Below are 22331 nucleotides of genomic sequence, written 5' to 3'. Positions count from 1 at the left end.
CAGTTATAATACAATACATAATACAATGCGTTTTATTCAATGCGATATAAAATACAAAACTCGTTAGATTTTTAGAGATAGAAAAGTTTGTCCGAAAGCGAATCGGCCACATCTCGTTGAATACTTTGTCCAATCAAATAAGCCAGTTTGTGAGCATACTAAAAAAAAAAATATATTTTAATTTAGACTAGTTTAATGAAATACAATTTAACATGAAAAGGTTATCTATCTTCGTCAAGCCGAAGTTTATATGCCCTTGCTGTTGATATAGTCGATTTCGATAATACTGGATTACAAAATAATAATTTGACAAAGGATGATGGTAGTTCCTGATAGTGTTGAGCCCTTCAATCACAGAAAAACGTCAAAAATTGGTTTTGGATAATTTTTTAAAATAATTTTATATCAGAAATTTCTTGGTGTTATTTTTTGGTATTTTTATATTTATCTCGAGTTACAATTTACCAATTTAGGTGATATATGTTTTAGTTAACAACTATAATGTCAGGCTTTAATATTGCCGAGTTTATTGTGTGTCTGTTGATATTGTGAAACGTGTACCATTTTAAAGTTACTGTCGAATCAAACCAGGCAAGGCATTTGGACAAAATGGAAAAATAGATTTTATTTTGCTTGTTTAACGTTTGTGTTTAATTTGAACACCAATATGTTATTCTATAATACGAAACCCTAATCAAGGTTCGATAGGTGTAACAATCTTATACTGTTTTCTTTATTCTTATATTAACCACGAAGTCTGTAACCACGAAAAGTGTAATTCCGATGCTTGTGAATATGAATTTTGTACACATGAAGTCAGTCGAAAACAAACCTTGAAATAATTTGGTTGGACTCTAACTTTTTGGCTACCTCCTTAACTGGAGGCTTCATCAGTTTGATTTGGAGAGTAACAGCTTTGCCCCTGAAATTTGAATTTCAATATTGATCAATTTAATGGGGTTTATGTTATTCCGGAAACCAAACTTGCCGTTGAAGTGGGCGGACGTGTCTCGTGCGAGCTCCAGGAAAAGAGCAAGAAATTTGCTGAATAAAATGATGATACAATAAATAAAAATTTCGGTTACAACTCATAAAATCAGGGTAACGACTTAAACAAGGGTATATTTATTTTATTTTTTTTCAATAAATAAGTGTCATGCTAAAAAAGCTCAATGAGCAACAAACAAAATAAAGAGCGACTAAGCTCTGGGAACCGAAGAGACGGTTACTTTTCAACGTGTGATAGCGAAGTGCAAAAAACGACCTTACTGACGGTCGATAGCCAAAGAGTGCGATCCTGCGCACCATGTCTATCTACTGCTACTCCTACTCCGACGGCGTGAAGTTATCAGTGCAAAACCCCCTACCATCAGTCTTGACCCCTAGCGCACCAACAACATGCAGCAACTTCTGCACTTGCACTAAATTTATCAGCAACAACTATAGCTGCGTCAAAAAAACCAACAACAACCACAGCTACGGCTATTATTTCGGCATCGACTACAAAGTCGTCGAACGTAACGCTAAAAACAACGGCAACAAAAACCACGACAACAAATCAAAACCAAAACAAAATTCAGCAAGCTGGTCCGGCCATACGGACTAGATCGGTACATCCTTATCAAGCGTAAGTCTAGCCCGCAGAACACCGCGGTAGGTAACAAGTCCAAAATAAACCGAGTCCAGATAGACAATAAATTATCCGAAAGATCCAACAGCAATAGATTTGCGCTTCTAGCTGAAAATGAACCAAAACGTGCTCAGGAGACCCAACCGAAACCTAAGACCCCACCAATTTACATTAGGGAGAAAATCTCGTACGCCCTGGTCAACAAAATTGTTGCGCTGACCGGGTACGGAAACTTTTATGTTGTTCCGGTCACAAAAGGGGATATCCATGAAACCAAGCTTCAGAGCAAAACTGAAGAATATTTCCGAGCAGTATCCAAATACCTGCAGGAAGCTAGGAAAAGCTACTACACGTACCAACTAAAAAGTTGCAAGGGCCTGCAAGTGGTACTAAAAGGAATCGAGCACGACGTAACCGCCAAGGAAGTTATTGATGCTCTCAAGGAAAAAAGGGTTTTCTGCAAAGATCGTCAGTAACATTATAAACAGGAAAAAAGAACCGCAACCATCCTTCAGGGTCAAGCTGGATCCAGCCAACAGAGTCTTGAAGTAAAATGAAGTGCACCCCATTTATAGCCTGAAATACTTAATGCACTAAAGAATTAACGTGGAAGAGCCACATATCGTAAAAGAAACGGCCCAGTGCAATGCACAAATTGTCAGGAGTATGGACACGTCAAGGCATACTGTTCACTTCAAGGGCTTACTGCCCTGCCAACAAAGAAGACCCCAAAAAGAAAAAATGCGTTAGCTACCAAGGTAACCACACGGCTACACTACAAGGGCTGTCCGATCTACAAAGAGATGAAGGACCGCATGCGAAAAGTGACAGCAACGCGTCATCAGAATACCCAAAATGCGTACACTTACTCGCCGGAAGTACTATTCCGCACGGCTGCAACTAAGTAGCCAGAAGGGCTTCTCATACGCCGATGCCCTTTGATCAGGGACGGGAAACCCACTCCAGTCTAATCTAGGAAAGGCTCAGCAGATCCAAGTACAGTCACAAAGCACTTTGAAATCTATGACGGTCACCATGCAACAAAGTGTAATTAGGGTATTCAATTGCGTTGTAAAAGTGTAAACTTTGTAAGTTTGCCAGACGAGAATTATGAACGCCCTCTATTTTAAAATAACGTTGCAGGAAATTGACGTACAATAGAAAGGTAACTTTTAAATTTTTGTATTGCTCCAACATATAATGTAGGACTTTATTAACTTCGCTCTCAGACCATCGCTTAGTTTCGACCTCTCTGGCTCGCTTTCTTGAGGGTTTTTCTTCCATTGAAATTGTTATTCAATGATTTTGTTTTATAGAAGACAAATGTTTTTCTTTTGCATTTAAAATTCAAATTTGTTTCTTTTCTTTTAATGTCATTTCCATGGATTTAAACCCAACTTTTCAGTATACTTTAAGTATTTTAGATAAAATTCCTACCTATTATTAACCCCCTATTTCTACACAAGTACAACAGATTTGTATACATAGGCTGGGGTGTTGTAGGCCTTGAAAACTATTTTGTATGGAAATTGTTGTAGGAACTGCTTACACTTTTACACTCTTCAAACGTTTGCAACGCAATTGAATACCCTAAATGTAATTCATTTCATTCATGAAAACGACCATGCAAACACTGGTTCAAAAACAGAACATGGTGTTACAGCTACTTGCAGCTAAGCACTCCAAATAACAGATGTCAAATCTACGAATAACAATGTGGAACGCCAATGGCGTTTCACGGCAACACCTTGAAGTAACACAGTTCCTGAATGATAATCATATCGACATTATGCTACTGGTAGAGACGCACCTCACAAACAAATACAACTTCCAAATAGAAGGCTACACTTTCTACCGCACAGACCATCCAGATGGTAAAGCCCATGGCGGAACCGGCATTCTAATCAGGGAACGCATCAAGCACCACTTTCACCAAAGGTTTTCAACTAATTACTTGCAAGCCACGTCTATCAAAGTGCAGTCAGGCAACGGAAACCTCACCATAGCCGCTGTCAACTGCCCGACTCGCTTTACAATTTCTTCCACAACTTGCTTGGAGATCGCTTTATAGCTGCAGGGGACTATAATGCCAAACACACGCACTGGGGGTCACACCTTATGACTCCCAAAGAAAGGCAATTATATAATGCAATCATAAAACCGAACAACAAATTAGACTATGTTTCCCCCGGCAGCCCCACATACTGGCCAATAGACCCCAGGAAAGTTCCAGACCTAATAGACTTTGCGGTGACAAAAAACGTTCCCCGCAATAAATTAAGCGCCAAAGCGCTTTCGGACCTGTCGTCAGACCATTCGCCAGTGCTGGTAACTCTTCTTCAAAGCACAAAAACTACAGATCACCCCCTCAGGCTGACGTCGCACTGAACCAACTGGTTAAAATATAAAAAGTATGTAAGCTCACACATAAATTAACCCCTCACTTCAACATCGAAGCGGACATCGACTGCTCTACAGATGCTCTTGAAGAAGTATTCGTGGAGGCAGCCACTATCTCAACACCACAAGGCAGGGACGTACAAGCCAACCACTTGAAAATCTGCAAATTGAACGGCTAGTCCTAGAAAAGAGGCGCCTGCGACGTGCCTGGCAAACCAATAGATCGCCGTCATCAAAACAACGTCTTAAGGAAGCACACTAAATCGAGCTTTAAAGCAAGAAACAGAAAATGCACAGCTGCGGTACATTAAAAAACTTTCGCCAAACCACTACAAAACAACCTCTGTGGAGGGCTTACCCAAACCTTAGCTCTACAATCGAAACAGTCACTCCGATAAGAAATTCATCTGGCAGCTGGGTCCGCAGCGACGAAGACAGAGCCGAAACTTTTGCTTTACATCTCAGTCTTCCAGCCGAACCCTGCCACTGATTCAGTTATCCTACCACAAATCCAATCTGAAACTAATTCTCTACCAACATTGTTTTAGCCAAAGGTCAATTGGGAACTGAAACAGAAAAAGGCCCCGGGCTTTGACCTAATAACCAAAAATGTTAATTGAACTTCCAAACTCTGCTATTGATGTTATTTGTAAGCTCTTCAGACCACACAACTCCGTCATCCTACAGACCAATAAGTTTATTATCGTGTCTGTCTAAGTTGTTCGAAAAATTCCTCCTAACTCGCATAATACCATATCTAGGAGCTCACAATGTTATCCCTGCTCATTAATTTCGCTTCCGTCAAAATCATGGAACAATCAAAGAAGTTAACAGAATAACATTAGAAATACGCACAGCGTTTGATCAAGCCTTCGATCGAGTATGGCTCAATGCCCTCTGCACAAAATCAAAACACACTTGCATGACTACACTCAAAAGCTACTGAGTCGTATCTCTGCAACAGAATCATCGCAGTAAAGTGGAATTCAACAACATCTGACGACTACGTTATCGAAGCTGGATTCTGCAAGGAAGCGCACTAGGGCCTCATCTGTTCCATACCATATACACAAAGTTTATTCCTACAAACAAACAGCTAACAACATCTACGTTCGCTCGCGACACTGCAATCCTAAGTCGCTCAAGGTGCCCAGGCCACCAACAACAAGAGGTGGCTATTTGAATGGCTTATTAAAAAAAACTGAAGAAAAATGTAAACACGACGCTTACTATCAACAGGCAAGCATGTCATCCACTATCATTGAATAGTAGGCACATTCCCGAAGTCAACGAAGTAACGTACCTCGGCGTCCACCTTGACAGACGACTAATCTGGAAAAGATAGATCGAACGCAAGAAACTACATCTAAAACTAAAAGCCAGCAGCTTCCTGCTCTACAACTCCACTCTCAAGCCCATCTGGACATATGGCTCCCAGCTATGGGGGAAAGCGGGCACCATGGTATGTTCGCAACCAAAACATCCACAGGGACCTTGGCATTCTTGCTGTAAAAGATGAAAAAGACCATCAAAAATCGACCTACAATGAAAAACTCTCTGTGCACCCAAATAGTCTAGCAAGAGGCTTGAATCAAGTTTCCAGCAGATACCGCCTACAACGCAACGACCTCCCAACCCAGCATTAATTTTCAGGGCCCCTTAACTCAATACCAGTCATATGACTATTATAAACACATCATTGAAACAAAACTTAAATACAACAGTTTTAATTATTTATTTTTAAATAATTTAGCTGTCTTTTCCTGTTGGGTACTTCAATATTTTAGCAAATATGGATAATAACAAAAAAGAAAGACTGAATTATGGTGTTCATTGAAATAGCAGTCTTAAAAGAAAAATATGATAAAATTCAATTAGGCTCATTAATAACTTAATCCTACTAAATATCGATTTGATTATGACCAAATATTTTGTTGTATGGCCTTTATTGGCTATTACAGGCTAAACCCTACGTGGCATGGAGTCCACCAAGTCCTTGCAACATTTGCGGGAAATCTGACCCCTTCCCTCCTGCACAACTTGCCAAAGCTGCGGCTAAGAAGTCGGAGATTTCTTGACAACAAAACGCTTATGTCCCTCGATAAGTTTTCAATCGGATCTAAATCCGGGGACTGTGCTGGACAAGGCATTACGTCAATTTGTTTTTGGCTAAATGTTGGTGTGGCCAACTTGTTGGTGTGTTTAGGATCATTGTCCTGCTGAAATGTCCATATTAAGGACATTTCATCATCAGTATACGACAGAATGATGTTTCTCAGTATATTTACGTAAACATGTTGGTCCATGATCTCATCGATCAAACGTATGGGGCCCACACCGCTCTATGAGAAATTTGCCCATACCATGATTTTAAGGCCATCTGCTTAACGGTCTTGAGATTTTATTTTGGGTGGTACCCGGTGTTTGGGGGTCGACGGACATACTATTTTGAACCTGTTCCACCAAAAAACACCAGCTAAGACTCATCTGTCCAAAGGATATATCGACCTTTTGAAAGTGGCTAGTTCAAGTGGCTTTTGCCAAACTTCAACTTGTCTTTGGGGTGTCTTTTACCAAGTAATGGCTCCTTTGGTGGACTTCTAGCATTCAAATTTTCATCGAACAGACTTCGGAGAATACTGCCATCCCTGATTCCCAAGCTCACATCCGCTTTTATAGTCCTACAGGATGCAAAAGGATAAGTTTTGCTAAAGCGCACTTTTCAAACGTCCTCTATAATTGTGGTTTTCCGTATCGCATAACGTTTTTCGGGCTTCGGTTCATAGTTTATGGCATTGTAACTCATATTGGCTGTACATTTTAAGGGACTTTGAATATATTGATACGTTTTGCCCTCCTTTCTAAGCTCAATCAATTTTTCCTTTCTCCCTTGAAGCAATGAGGTCATATACCCATTAAAGTTAATTTTTTTCTACAGTTTAACTGTAGAAATTTATAATAATGGTCTTCATTAAAAACCTAATTTTACCAAATTACAAAAATTTTCAGGACTTTTCCAGGAAGAAAATCAAAAACTGCTATTTTAGTGAACAGCCGAAATGTTGTGTCCGTGTGCAAAAATATGAAAGAAACCCAAAAACAGACCAAATCTAATGGGGTTTTTGCTTGTTTTGTATCTATATGATCCATTCTACAAAAGAAATGTACTAGCGATTAACCAACGAAAAGGACTATGCTAATAAACCGTTATATAGTTTCGCTTCTGTCGTACTGCTATTTTAGTGAACACAGCTGTATTTATATACCTCAGGGAAATAAGTATATGTGCACTTTTTAATTTGCTTTTATTTTCTCTAAAATTAACGGTACAGTTTTTGTAAATACGTTTTTGTATTCTTATCTTATATGAACATCATCTAATTCAATGGTCCTCTTTGGGCTTCACTCGCTGTACAGTTTATAATAACATGTGCTGAAACTTTTGTTTTTTATAGGAAATAAGTATATGTGCAAATTGAGATTATTATGTTATTGATAGCGAGTAAGCTAAGAAGTGTGATCTAACAATATTTTTAAATCAGCGGAACGTAAGTAAAATAGACTGTTTATTCTTGTAGAATAAATTGTTAATACAAAGTTTGACTTTACGCCACGTGGTTTACATTTGTCAAAGGAAGTTCGGGGCATAATCAAAGGACTGGCTGAATTTGGCCCGACCATTTCTTATGTTGCTGCCAGATTAAATAGGCACAGGAATACAATTAGTAACTTTTTTAAAAATCCGGAAAGTAATGGAAAATAAAGCGAAGCGGCAGGCCCACTGAAATCGACGAGCGGTGCAAGATACAAATTAGCCGTCTAGCTGTGCAAGACAACAAGTCTTGCATCTGACGTATTCAAAAGCTGTATAAACCAAAGTGGTTACATATGGTTCACGCGACGCTGTAACAAGGCTATTAAAGCGTCGCATAGCCGCTCGTCTACAATTTGCTGAGCAATACAAATTTTGGTCGGAAGAGTTTAAAAAAGTTATATTTTCGGACGAAAAAAATTTCATTTAGACGGTCCTGACTCCGGTAAAAAGAACTGGGCGACAAAAGGCAACCGCGGCAGGTCTGCCATAAACGAAACCACGGTGGAGGATCATTAATGGTTTGGCCGGATTTGGGTATGCTGGGAAGTCTCCACTTTGTTTTGTACCGATTCGAACAAATGCAGAAATTTATATAGCAGCTAGGAAAATACCGCTATTGTAGTGGCCAGCGATCAGTCCGTAAAGTTTAATAAAGTTTACAAGAATGGCCGCCAGTTCGACACAGTTAATAACCTCAAAAAGGCTTTATTCAAGGAATAGGATCAAATTAATCCGACAACTCTGCAAAACTTGGCAACTTCAACGGCCAACCGACAAATTAAAAAGTTTAAGAATCGGTTTACATATGGTTGACGCACAAAACTTAAGCACACACCCGGGGAGTCCATCAGGACCGGGAGAATAAGTTGGCGTTGTTTTTTCTAAGTCTCTTACGAGAGAAATTTCCGTAATTTCAGGGGTAAAGATACAATTTGCCTTATTTAAGGGATTAGGGTAGTTAGAATTTGACCAAGCAGCCGAACTATAAGTAGTTTGGAAAAACTCGGCAAATAAATCAGCAATTTCAGAATCCGTCGATGCCTCCATTGAGTTAAAACGTACCGATGAAGGCAATGCTGACGACTTACGCTTGGCATTGACAAAGTTATAAAACTGCTTCGGATCATTTGAAAATTCAAATTTACATCGACTTAAATACATAGAATAGCAATGACTATTGAGAACATTAAAATCCGATCGAGCCACCACATATTTCGAAAAATCAGATGGCTTACCCGATTTCTTATACTTTTTATAAGTGTTTGTCTTAAGGTTTTTAAGTCTTTGAAGCGCATTGGTAAACCAAGGTGGCCTGTTTGTCTTTGAAGGAAACCTATCAGGAACGCATTCATTAAAAAAGGTATTTAACACTATATAGAAGTGTTCAGTGGCACTTTCAATGTCCACACAATTGTACAATTCTGTCCAATTATATTGAGAAATCATGTCGTTAAGTTTTTTATAGTTACATTTTCGGAAACATCTCACTTTAGTTTGAGAAACTAAAAGAGAGAGGGTATCAACGCATGGGAGGCAGATTGTCAATTCCATTGTTGGATGATATCGGTCTTCAGGTACAACAAGAGCGTCAATTCTAGATACCGTGACTTCAGACGGGTCTGAAACAAACACAAGATCTAGTTGTCTATTTAATGAATTTCGTATAAAGCTTACTTGCTGTAACGATAATTCTAGAAGACCATCTACAAAATCATGGGCGGATAGAGGTATAGCGACTAGTGAGTCAGTAGGAGGAGACCAAGAAATATCAGGGAGATTAAAGTCACCCAAAACAATCAAAAGGTCACTGTTAGAAAGAAGGGATAGAACAGATTTTATCGCAGACAGGTGGTGCTCATAAATTATTAAATCAGAGCCAGGTGGAATATAGGAACATGTAACAAATATTGAGAATGATTGCAAGAAAACTTTCACACTAACAAATTCAATTTCATTAGGGTATCAGAGTGAATTCTCTCGGATGTTAGGCTAGTGCTAACGGCAATCAGCACACAGCCTCCCCTATGTGAGGAGCGCTCGGTCCTATAGGTATTAAAATTGTTTGACAGAACTTCATTGTCAGATATCTCTGGTTTCAGCCAAGTTTCCATAAAAGCCAAAATATCAGCAGTAAATGCAGAGGAGTCAGCATAAACCTTGGGTAGCTTCATATTTAGTCCCCTAACATTTTGATAAGCCAAAAATAAACTTTTTAGTTTTTTGGCGCAGTGGAATGTCTGTTATTTGTTCTCGGTTTATTGGGAACAAATTCTTTTATTACTAAATCATCATTAAGCCAAAAGCTTTCAGAAAGTAGTACCTTAAACACATCAGGCGGAGCAAATATTTTAAAAGTCGATATACTACGAGCATATGAAAATCTAAATTGTTCAACAGAAATATTCTCGGATGGGAATTTTTCACGAATAAATTCCAAAACATCCTCAGATGTGGTATCTGGGGTGAATCTCGAAACAAATAATTGTTTTCTATGTGGAACAACTGATAATTTCTTACGTCCCCCAGCAGCAGATTGCACCTCACTAAGCTGAGAGCCAGAAACGGTAACTTCTGTACCTATAGGTACGGTCGGCACCGTAGCCGGCACTGAAGGTTTTTTTACCACCCGACTTCGAGAAGCAGTGACTTCACCTGAAACAGCTGTATCCATAGGCGCAGTAGGTTCACTTACCACAGCGTCAACAGAGACTGCTGCAGCCACCAAGTTCGGATTTGGGGTGGATACCGTGACCGTATTAACTGCCGCTAAGCTGTTTTTTTTACGTTTAGGCGACTCAGTTAATAATTTTTTATTATTAAATTGGGCACAAACGGAATTGAACCTCTCATTGAGCTGTTTAAAAGCACCAGAGAGATTCAAAAGGCTGTCTCGAGTCTGCTTCATAAAGCTGCTCATCTCAACAACCATTTCCTTGCAGGATCCACATGACCACATGAGTCCAGAACTCTGATCAATGAAGTCTTTGACTCTACCATTAAATCCTGCGCATTTAACGTGCATTATCGACTCGCAGAGCCAGCAGAAAATAAAAGAGTCTTTAGTTGAAGACGAAAGAGTACAATTTTTTCTTAGAGCAGACAAGAGCCATTTTAAGGAAATTAAATGAAATAAAATAATATTTGAAAAATACCTCGAGTAAATTTGGCACTGGGATCAAATTCCAAAACCACAAAGGCACAAAACACGAAAAAAAATAAGAGCGCGAGATCGCGTAATAATTTAAATGTAAGAGAGCACGAGAGAAAAAATCTTCTATCGATTGAGCGTTGCTTGTGGGACACTGACAACTTTACGCAGGAACAGTTACAATGTAAAGCAATTAAGAGAGAGAGAGAGAGAGAGAGATAGAGACAAGAGAATAGCACACCAAAAGTCTACCAGAAATTTGGCAAGATACAAATTAGCCGTCTAGCTGTGCAAGACAACAAGTCTTGCATCTTGACGTATTCAAAAGCCGTATAAACCAAATTTTGAACGAGATCGAAGTGGTTACATATGGTTCACGCGACGCTGTAACAAGGCTATTAAAGCGTCGCACAGCCGCTCGTCTACAATTTGCTGAGCAATACAAATTTTGGTCGGAAGAGTTTAAAAAAGTTATATTTTCGGACGAAAAAAATTTCATTTAGACGGTCCTGACTCCGGTAAAAAGTACTGGGCGACAAAAGGCAACCGCGACAGGTCTGCCATAAACGAAACCACGGTGGAGGATCATTAATGGTTTGGCCGGATTTGGGTATGCTGGGAAGTCTCCACTTTGTTTTGTACCGATTCGAACAAATGCAGAAATTTATATAGCAGCTAGGAAAATACCGCTATTAAAGTGGCCAGCGATCAGTCCGTATATAGAAGATCTTTGGGGAATACTTCCTAATAAAGTTTACAAGAATGGCCGCCAGTTCGACACAGTTAATAACCTCAAAAAGGCTTTATTCAAGGAATGGGATCAAATTAATCCGACAACTCTGCAAAACTTGGCAACTTCAACGGCCAACCGTATTAATACAAATTTTTATTAAGAAAGTAAAACATATAAATTATTAGGAAGTTTATTTAAAAATTGTTAAAAAAAATTCAAATTGTACAGTGGTGCTCATAGACTTAAGCCACGAGACTTCAACCAAGAATTTAAACGAAAATTAAGAAAAGTTGTTATTTCACATCTCCAATTTTTTGTGTCACATTAGTTCTACATATCAGTGTTCTAATAGAAGAATAACCAAGTTATAAAAATATATTTTCAACGAAAAACTTTAAAAATCTGTGACCATCTCCAAAATGTTCTGCTCACATACTTAAGCCACCTGGAAAAAATGGTTGAAAAAGTTAAAATTTGCCCAATATTCCTTTTACTTTTAATAAATTTACTTTAATATTTAGTGGGATGACCTTTCTGCTTAAGAACAGCGGAGCAACGCTTTGGCATTGAATCCACAAGACGTGCGCACTGTTGAGGGGTGATTTTCTTCCACTAATCTTGCGAAATTCGTTACAAATCGTTTTTTATTTGCTGGTTTTTTTGGCCAACGACTTGTTTAAGAATTCCCCACAAGTTCTCTTTAGGGTTCAAGTCGGGGCTCTGCGGTGGCCAATGCAAAACATTGATTGCCTCTTGGTTAAGCCACGACTTGACTATCTTGCTGGTGTGTTTCGGGTCGTTCTCCTGTCGGAATATCCAGGCAAGTGGCAAATTATCGGCATATTCTTCAGATAAATTGTTAATAAGGATGTCCCTGTACATTTCGCCGTTCATAAAGCCTTCTATCTTCACTAGGGGACCTACGCCCGATGCTGTGAAACAGCCCGAGACCATAATCGAAACGCAACCGTGTTTAACGGTCTTCTTCGTGTGTTTGGGGTCCAATTGTATGTTGGGAGGGCGTCGTACATATGGTTTATCATCACTCCCAAAGTTGGATTCGTCGCTCCAAGCGATCATGTTCCAAAAATTGCGAACAATGTTTTTTTTGGGCAAATCCTTTCATATAACCCGAATTCATTTAGCCGTCTTCTTATGGTCTGAGGTGACACATTCACGCCATAATCTGCCACCCTTTGACCTCTGATTTGCGTCGAAGTCAAGAACGGATCTGCTTTACTGATTTTGGCAATCCGTCTATCGTCGTTTAAATACGTTTTTCTGGGCTTTTCACGTGGAATATTTTCCCAGGTTCCATGTTTCTTATAAAATGCAATGTCATTTCTGACTTTGCCATGCGAAAAATGTAGACTTACAAAATTGTAGAATTCTTGTCCTTTTTTAGTAATATTCCCATATTAGCTTTCTTTCGGCCGGATTTGTGTTTATACCCGTTACTCGTAGAGTAAAAGGGTATACTAGAAGGAAGCGTTTCCGACCCCACAAAGTATATATATTCTTGATCAAGATCACTAGCCGAGTCGATCTAGCCATGTCCGTCTGGCCGTCTGTCTGTCTGTCCGGATGAACGCTGAGACCTCGGAAACTTTGGGAGCTAGGCTATTGAGGTTTGGCGTGCAGATTCCTGAGCTTCTTACAAGTTTGTTTCAGCAATGTGCCACGCCCACTCTTACGCCCACAAACCGCCCAAAACTGTGGCTCCTTCAGTTTTGATGCTAGAATAAAAATGTTAACTGAAATTTATTGTTCTCATCAATACCTATCGATTTATCCAAAAAAAAATTTGCCACGCCCACTCTAACGCTCATAACGCTTAAATCTGTCTACCGCCGGTAGGTGGCGTATTTTAATCTCGCTTTGCTGCTTGCATATCTCTATTTCCCTTTGGTCTCTTTAGCTGAGTAACGGGTATCCGATAGTCAAGGCACTCGACTATAGCGTTCTTCCTTGTTTTAAATAAGGTCTTTAAAATTAATAATTTTCAGACAACAAAAATTTTGAAAATTAAAGAGAACAATCTGGAAAATCTAATAGGTAGTTTCGGTGAATTAAATTTAACAATGCAACTTGAGGTTCAGCTAATTTTTCTGCAGGTGACTAGCCACAGCCAGTAACTTTTCTGTGGAATTAATTACTATATTAATTAATATTCAATTGAGCGAAGTAAGCAAAAAAAGAAATGTTAGCTACAGATGCAAACATAGTAGATGACTATAAAATTCAAGAAGTTGACCCAAATGTAAAATGTGACACCACTCTTGAAGTAGTAAAATCTGTTCACGTCAAAAGGGCGTTTAATTTCAGGAGGCAGTGTCGAGCGGCAGTTTTATCCAGATGTCTACATCTCGCGCGCTCGCACTGCCGTCCGCTCTCCCTCTCCATCTCTCCCCTAAGTCTCCGCTCTGCTCAGAAGCGCTTAAGTTAAGTTAGGCTTAAGCAGTTCTTATTTCAAAGTGATCCAATAAACAACTACGCACGTCGCGTAAAAACCCAAAAGTACTCCCGTATGTTTTGGGTACCATTCGATCTTGGGGGTTCAATTATTTACAACGATCAAGCCGCACCGCCCCAACAAAATCCTTACCGAAGTTCAACGGGGAACCAACACAATACGTAGGTTGGAGGGAGGCTGCAGAAACTGCAATGAGCCTTTATAAAATGTAGAGTCCGCAGTATTTTATTGCGCTAACAATTTTACGAAACAGCTCACGACTCTCTAACCAATCATGGTACTGTTCGAACTATCTGATCTAGATTGGACTTTATATACAATGACAAACGACCAATCCATGTTCTTGAGTCAGAATTAAGTATCCTTAGACAGGAAAGAATGAGTTACTAAATACTATAATGAAGACAATAAAAAAAATGACTTTACTAATAAACAAAACTATAATGACATACGGAAAGGCCAACGTAATTGCCAAGGAAACAATCAAAACAATAAGAAGCAATGCTCTACCAATTTTAATTTCTAGACTAAATGGTTCAATATCAAAAACCATTTTCTCTTTAAATCCACAGGACTTGCCCAATGCTTTGGCAAAGGTCCAGGAATTAGAATCAAACAATTTCCGTGCTCAATTTGCAAACAGGTATTATGGTTTTAAAATTGAAAATAAAAATCAGGGAAATGATTTAAGATTTAATCCAATAAATTCCAAACAAAATACTAATACTAAGGGAACAGGAAATAATTGGAATTATAACCAAAATAATAATTGGCCACAGAATAGGAATTTTTGGCAAAACAATAAAACCTAAATAAAATAAAAAAATTCAATACCAATCGAAAACATCAAGCTGTGGAGCCAATGGAGTTAGAACTGTAGGGGCCAGAGTTTTGGGCGGTTTGTGGGCGTTATAGAGGGCGTGGCACCCTGCTGAAACAAACTTGCGCCCTTTTACTCTTCGAGTAACGGGTATTAAAAGGGAACCGGAAGGAACAGTTAATCAGCCTGCTTATAATTTAACAAGATTAAATAACATCAATGAAGATTATTTTTTAAATCAGACACATTCAGAGAAATGCCTTATTTAAAAAGAGTGGACAGATAAACTAAGGAAGAGCTTAATATTCTAATAGACACGGAAGCCACTGCTTGTTATATAAAGAAAGGAATTTTTGAGAATTAAAATGAACTATTAATTTATAAAAAAGTATCTACAGTTCATGGATATTCAATTATTAAATATTATCACTTTATAAATATATTTAAGACAAGGCATTTGTTCTATGAAATAGAAGGATTGGAATCTGATCTATTAATTGGATTTAATTTATTAAAGAAAATGGGAGCTGTAATAAATATAGAAGAGGGAATGTTGGAGTATAAAGGGAAGACAGAAAAGTTAATATATTATGATAGTGAGGAAAAAATCGAAACAAGTTTAATAGAAGTCAATAATACACTTCCATTAAAACAATTTATTTTACAAAAATATTTTGATGGTAAAAGTTGCGAAAACACAGATTCTATATTTGTGGAAAGTAGCAAGAAAAGTTTGGGATCAATAAATCCCGAACACGCTGACGTAGAAATATCCGTCAAAAAAATTACCAAGTTTGGGCTCAAAAAATCATGAACCGAAAATGACAGTGCTATTTATAGTAAACAACATCCTTATGCTTTATCAGTTTTAGATTTTGTTAATACTGAAATCAATAAAATGCTTAAGGAAAATATTATAAGACCAAGGAGAAGCGCTTATAATTCACCAGTGTTAGTGGTACCCAAGAAAGGACAGAATAAAGATGGCAGTCCCAAACATAGACTAGTGATAGATTACTAGCTTTTAACTAGCTTAAAGATAATCTATTAGCACAAGTTGAATTGGTTCAGCCAGATTATAGTTAGAAATTCGTTTGAACAACAGACGCATCAGACGTAGCTATCGGGGCAGTACTAACACAAGATAATAAACCAATTACGTTTATTTCTAAAACATTAAACAAGACGGAACAACTTAATGCCACAATACATGAGTCACTGAAAATGACAAGACGAGACACATAATCAAATATGATACAGTTGAGAACTTAGTAACCATATTAAGAGAGTATCTTCCACCTAACATAATGGTGGGAATTCATTGTAGTTTAGTAGTCTTATATCATATTCAAGAATCTTAAAATAATAACTTCACTAACAAATTTCTTTTTACGCAAATATTTCTGCAAGACGAAGAAAACGCGGAAGATGGAGCTATAATAATAGAGGAAACACAGAATCGAGCTCATAGGGGACTAGACGAAAATTGTAAACAAACCAGTAGACTATAATATTGGCCCAATCCATATACTGTGAAGAATCGCATTTTTGACATTAATATTATAGCTAATGTAAGAAACCAATGAAGGGCGTAAAATAGATTTTAAATTTTTTCCTTACGACTTCTTAGCTTTCTAAGAAAACAATCAAAACAAAAAAGCCAGTAAAAAGCTAGATAGTCAGCTTTACCGAATGCTATGTACGGAAACGCCGCAACAAGGCTACCCAACTTATGAAAATCTGGCCAGGACACAGCTCGATCGCAATAAGAAACTCACCACGACCTAAAAGTAGGAATTTCGGGAAATAGAGAGACGTTCACACGGGAGGGGAGGAACCAATCTCCACGCGACGAAGACACGCGGCTTTTTCTGAAAAGCCGGTAACGACGACGGTCGGAGTTCGCGCCGGTATCGCATTTCTACGGGTAAAAAGACATCTAGCTGCACCAGCCAGGAGAATAGCTGCCGGCTACACAGGATCAAAAGAATTAACACGCGAGCGATTCCATTTGGCAACCTAGCTGGAAGATACAGGGTGAGAGGAGTGAAGGCCATTAGGAAAACAAGTGCGAGCGGTCAGGAAAATAACAATGTTCGACTGTGGAAATAGAAAATACCGGGAGTACATTGTTGGGAAAAATAGCCTGGTAATTACGAGTAAGGCTAGTTTTCCCTGGGACTGCTCGGGCGATATTATTCTGGCTAGTTTTACCTGCCGATACGCGGGCAAGGTTGTTTTAGCTATTTTTCCCTGCGGCTACGCGAGCGTTGTAGTTCTGGCTAGTTTTCCCTGCGGCAGCGCGGGCGTTGTAGTTCTGGCTAGTTTTCCCTGTGGCTGCGCGGGCGATATGGTTTTAGCTATTTTTTCCCTGCGGCTACGCGGGCGAGGTTGTTTTAGCTAGTTTTCCTTGCGGCTACGTGAGCGTTGTCGTTCTGTCTAGTTTTCCCTTCGGTTGCGCGAGCGATATTGTTTTAGCTAGTTTTTCCCTGCGGCTACGCGGGCGAAGTTGTTTTAGCTAGTTTTCCCTGTGGCTACGCGGGCGTTGTAGTTCTGGCTAGTTTTCCCTGCGGCTGCGCGGGCGATATTGTTTTAGCTAGTTTTCCCCGTGGCTACGTAGGCGTTGAAGTTCTCACTAGATTTCCCTGCGAGTACGCGGGCGAGCTTGTTTTAGCTAGTTTTCCCTGCGGCTACGCGGGCGTTGTACTTCTGGCTAGTTTTCCCTGCGGCTGCCCGGGCGATATTGTTTTTGCTAGTTTTCCCCGTGGCTACGTGGGCGTTGTAGTTCTCACTAGTTTTCCCTGCGACTACGCGGGCGAGATTGTTTTAGCTAGTTTTCACTGCGGCTACGCGGGCGTTGTAGTTCTGGCTAGTTTTTCCTGCGACTGCGCGGGCGATATTGTTTTACCTAGTTTTTCCCTGCGGCTACGCGGGCGAGGTTGTTTTAGCTAGTTTTCCCTGCGGCTACGCGGGCGTTGTAGTTCTGCTATTTCCTTGCTAAAAATATATGAAAATGATTTCCTCGTAACTGCAATCGCATTCTTTAAAGCTTGCCCAGCACTAATAGTAAAAAATCTGACGTTATGCATAACTACTTGCACCAAATTCTTACGTTCCCCAACACTGAAAATTGAAAATAATGTTTAACGACTCGAAACGCGTTTCCCGGAGTGGTCTCCTGATTTTTGGGAACAGCCAGAAGTAACATGGAACCAAATTAGGCGAGTCGGTGGTTGCGGAACGATATTTGTTGTTGAACGTTGATGCACTAAGAACAGTACAAACATGTGGCTCAACGACACCAAGCACGTGCTTGTTACGCGCGGGACCCATTTTTTATTTTCGCGACGAAGGTACATTGTACAAATAAAGGCGGGACAAAACAAAGATCAACTAAGTCTGAAGCGAATGAGTAAGTTAAGATTTTAGTTTTTAATACAGGTATAAAAGTTGAGGAACATATTTGATAATAAACGGTGTTATAATTATTTTAAAGAACGCTAAATGGCGCGTGCAGACTAAAATTTGATGTAAATCGTGGCAAGTTAATAGAACAGTAGTTTCGCTGCTTTTGAGGCTTACCAAATCTAGGAAAGCAATATCACCTCTGATAAGAGCATAAAAATAGTACCAAGCATAATTTTACGACTTACTGGAGTAGGCAAATTAATCAATAGCAATCTACTCGAGTAAGAAGGTAACATGACGTTTTGATCCCAGTTCAAACCACGTAAGGCAAAAAGAAGAGCGTGTTTTTGAATGGAATAAATACATACTCCAAATACTCCAGGACTACAAACCGAAGAACAGTATTCTATGGATCATCAATTTCTTTAGAGCATTGCTTTATAAAGCAAAGAGTCAAATTTATATAACTAAATTGTTAACTGGAAGGGGGAAGATATTCTATAAATAGAGTGAACAGCAAAGCTCATAATTAAATACCCTGTGGCAATCCAGATGTTTCGTAGATCATCTTGGAAACAACGTTTTTGAATAAAACCCTCTGAGATCTACCACTCAAATAACTTGAAATCCCAGTTAACAGATTATTCGGAAACCCGAGCTGATCTAATTTGAATTAAAGAAAAGAGTGGTTTACAGATTCAAAAGCCTTACTAAAATCGGAATATTTAACGTCTGTCTGCAATTTTTTGTTAAATCCATCTATTACAAAAAAGGCCAATTCGAGCAGGTTAATGGTGGTCGATCAAATCCAAAGAGGAGCATAAATGTTGCAAATGAGAGGTAATAATGCGTTCAAATGTTTTAGGAATTAAATAATAAAAGAATCTTTCAGATAGTAGGAAAAAAAGATGATGAGATCGACAAATGAAAAAGTTTAAGAAAGGGTTTACAAATATTCGGGCACAAAACTTAGGCACACACAGGGAGTCCATCTGGCCCCGGAGAATAGGTTGGCGTTATAGTTTCAAAATCGCTTAAGAGAGAACTTTCGGTGATTACAGGAGAAAAAATACAATTTTCCCTGTTTAAGTGATTAGGGTAGCTAGAATTAGACCAAGAAACAGAACTATAAGTAGATTGGGATTTCGGGATCCGTAGACGCCTCAATAGAGTTTAATCGTACGGATGATGGCAATGCTGAAGACTTTCGCTTAGCATTGACAAAGTTATAAAATTGCCTCGGATCCTTTGAAAATTCAAATTTACATCGGTTCAAATACATGGAATAGCAATGACTGTTAAGTACATTAAAATTACTACGAGCCACCACATATCTTGAAAAATCGGATGGCCTACCCGACTTTTTGTACTTTTTACAGAAGTTTTTTTTTAGGTTTCTTCGGTTGCGCGAGCGATATTGTTTTAGCTAGTTTTTCCCTGCGGCTACGCGGGCGAAGTTGTTTTAGCTAGTTTTCCCTGTGGCTACGCGGGCGTTGTAGTTCTGGCTAGTTTTCCCTGCGGCTGCGCGGGCGATATTGTTTTAGCTAGTTTTCCCCGTGGCTACGTAGGCGTTGAAGTTCTCACTAGATTTCCCTGCGAGTACGCGGGCGAGCTTGTTTTAGCTAGTTTTCCCTGCGGCTACGCGGGCGTTGTACTTCTGGCTAGTTTTCCCTGCGGCTGCCCGGGCGATATTGTTTTAGCTAGTTTTCCCCGTGGCTACGTGGGCGTTGTAGTTCTCACTAGTTTTCCCTGCGACTACGCGGGCGAGATTGTTTTAGCTAGTTTTCACTGCGGCTACGCGGGCGTTGTAGTTCTGGCTAGTTTTTCCTGCGACTGCGCGGGCGATATTGTTTTACCTAGTTTTTCCCTGCGGCTACGCGGGCGAGGTTGTTTTAGCTAGTTTTCCCTGCGGCTACGCGGGCGTTGTAGTTCTGCTATTTCCTTGCTAAAAATATATGAAAATGATTTCCTCGTAACTGCAATCGCATTCTTTAAAGCTTGCCCAGCACTAATAGTAAAAAATCTGACGTTATGCATAACTACTTGCACCAAATTCTTACGTTCCCCAACACTGAAAATTGAAAATAATGTTTAACGACTCGAAACGCGTTTCCCGGAGTGGTCTCCTGATTTTTGGGAACAGCCAGAAGTAACATGGAACCAAATTAGGCGAGTCGGTGGTTGCGGAACGATATTTGTTGTTGAACGTTGATGCACTAAGAACAGTACAAACATGTGGCTCAACGACACCAAGCACGTGCTTGTTACGCGCGGGACCCATTTTTTATTTTCGCGACGAAGGTACATTGTACAAATAAAGGCGGGACAAAACAAAGATCAACTAAGTCTGAAGCGAATGAGTAAGTTAAGATTTTAGTTTTTAATACAGGTATAAAAGTTGAGGAACATATTTGATAATAAACGGTGTTATAATTATTTTAAAGAACGCTAAATGGCGCGTGCAGACTAAAATTTGATGTAAATCGTGGCAAGTTAATAGAACAGTAGTTTCGCTGCTTTTGAGGCTTACCAAATCTAGGAAAGCAATATCACCTCTGATAAGAGCATAAAAATAGTACCAAGCATAATTTTACGACTTACTGGAGTAGGCAAATTAATCAATAGCAATCTACTCGAGTAAGAAGGTAACATGACGTTTTGATCCCAGTTCAAACCACGTAAGGCAAAAAGAAGAGCGTGTTTTTGAATGGAATAAATACATACTCCAAATACTCCAGGACTACAAACCGAAGAACAGTATTCTATGGATCATCAATTTCTTTAGAGCATTGCTTTATAAAGCAAAGAGTCAAATTTATATAACTAAATTGTTAACTGGAAGGGGGAAGATATTCTATAAATAGAGTGAACAGCAAAGCTCATAATTAAATACCCTGTGGCAATCCAGATGTTTCGTAGATCATCTTGGAAACAACGTTTTTGAATAAAACCCTCTGAGATCTACCACTCAAATAACTTGAAATCCCAGTTAACAGATTATTCGGAAACCCGAGCTGATCTAATTTGAATTAAAGAAAAGAGTGGTTTACAGATTCAAAAGCCTTACTAAAATCGGAATATTTAACGTCTGTCTGCAATTTTTTGTTAAATCCATCTATTACAAAAAAGGCCAATTCGAGCAGGTTAATGGTGGTCGATCAAATCCAAAGAGGAGCATAAATGTTGCAAATGAGAGGTAATAATGCGTTCAAATGTTTTAGGAATTAAATAATAAAAGAATCTTTCAGATAGTAGGAAAAAAAGATGATGAGATCGACAAATGAAAAAGTTTAAGAAAGGGTTTACAAATATTCGGGCACAAAACTTAGGCACACACAGGGAGTCCATCTGGCCCCGGAGAATAGGTTGGCGTTATAGTTTCAAAATCGCTTAAGAGAGAACTTTCGGTGATTACAGGAGAAAAAATACAATTTTCCCTGTTTAAGTGATTAGGGTAGCTAGAATTAGACCAAGAAACAGAACTATAAGTAGATTGGGATTTCGGGATCCGTAGACGCCTCAATAGAGTTTAATCGTACGGATGATGGCAATGCTGAAGACTTTCGCTTAGCATTGACAAAGTTATAAAATTGCCTCGGATCCTTTGAAAATTCAAATTTACATCGGTTCAAATACATGGAATAGCAATGACTGTTAAGTACATTAAAATTACTACGAGCCACCACATATCTTGAAAAATCGGATGGCCTACCCGACTTTTTGTACTTTTTACAGAAGTTTTTTTTTAGGTTTCTTCGGTTGCGCGAGCGATATTGTTTTAGCTAGTTTTTCCCTGCGGCTACGCGGGCGAAGTTGTTTTAGCTAGTTTTCCCTGTGGCTACGCGGGCGTTGTAGTTCTGGCTAGTTTTCCCTGCGGCTGCGCGGGCGATATTGTTTTAGCTAGTTTTCCCCGTGGCTACGTAGGCGTTGAAGTTCTCACTAGATTTCCCTGCGAGTACGCGGGCGAGCTTGTTTTAGCTAGTTTTCCCTGCGGCTACGCGGGCGTTGTACTTCTGGCTAGTTTTCCCTGCGGCTGCCCGGGCGATATTGTTTTAGCTAGTTTTCCCCGTGGCTACGTGGGCGTTGTAGTTCTCACTAGTTTTCCCTGCGACTACGCGGGCGAG

The 22331-nt window shown here is 39.3% G+C and overlaps 1 protein-coding gene across 8 annotated transcripts in view; it reads right to left on the bottom strand.

Annotated features, from left to right (window-relative positions):
- Nucleotides 1–22331, bottom strand: part of AGO3 (Argonaute 3) — a 547891-nt gene that overhangs the window by 221539 nt on the left and 304021 nt on the right. The window contains exon 7 of one of the 8 annotated variants that reach the window (XM_070996160.1): nt 10–158. The exons of the other annotated variants lie outside the window; for them this stretch is intronic. Coding sequence (XP_070852261.1) covers nt 72–158 — 87 coding nt within the window. The 3' untranslated portion in view covers nt 10–71. Of the gene's footprint in view, nt 1–9; nt 159–22331 lie in introns of those variants that run through there. 8 annotated transcript variants of the gene reach the window in all.

This window comes from Drosophila suzukii, chromosome 3 (assembly GCF_043229965.1).
Source record: "Drosophila suzukii chromosome 3, CBGP_Dsuzu_IsoJpt1.0, whole genome shotgun sequence".
Lineage (NCBI taxonomy): Eukaryota > Metazoa > Arthropoda > Insecta > Diptera > Drosophilidae > Drosophila > Drosophila suzukii.
This window is presented reverse-complemented; position numbering and strand designations above follow the sequence as displayed.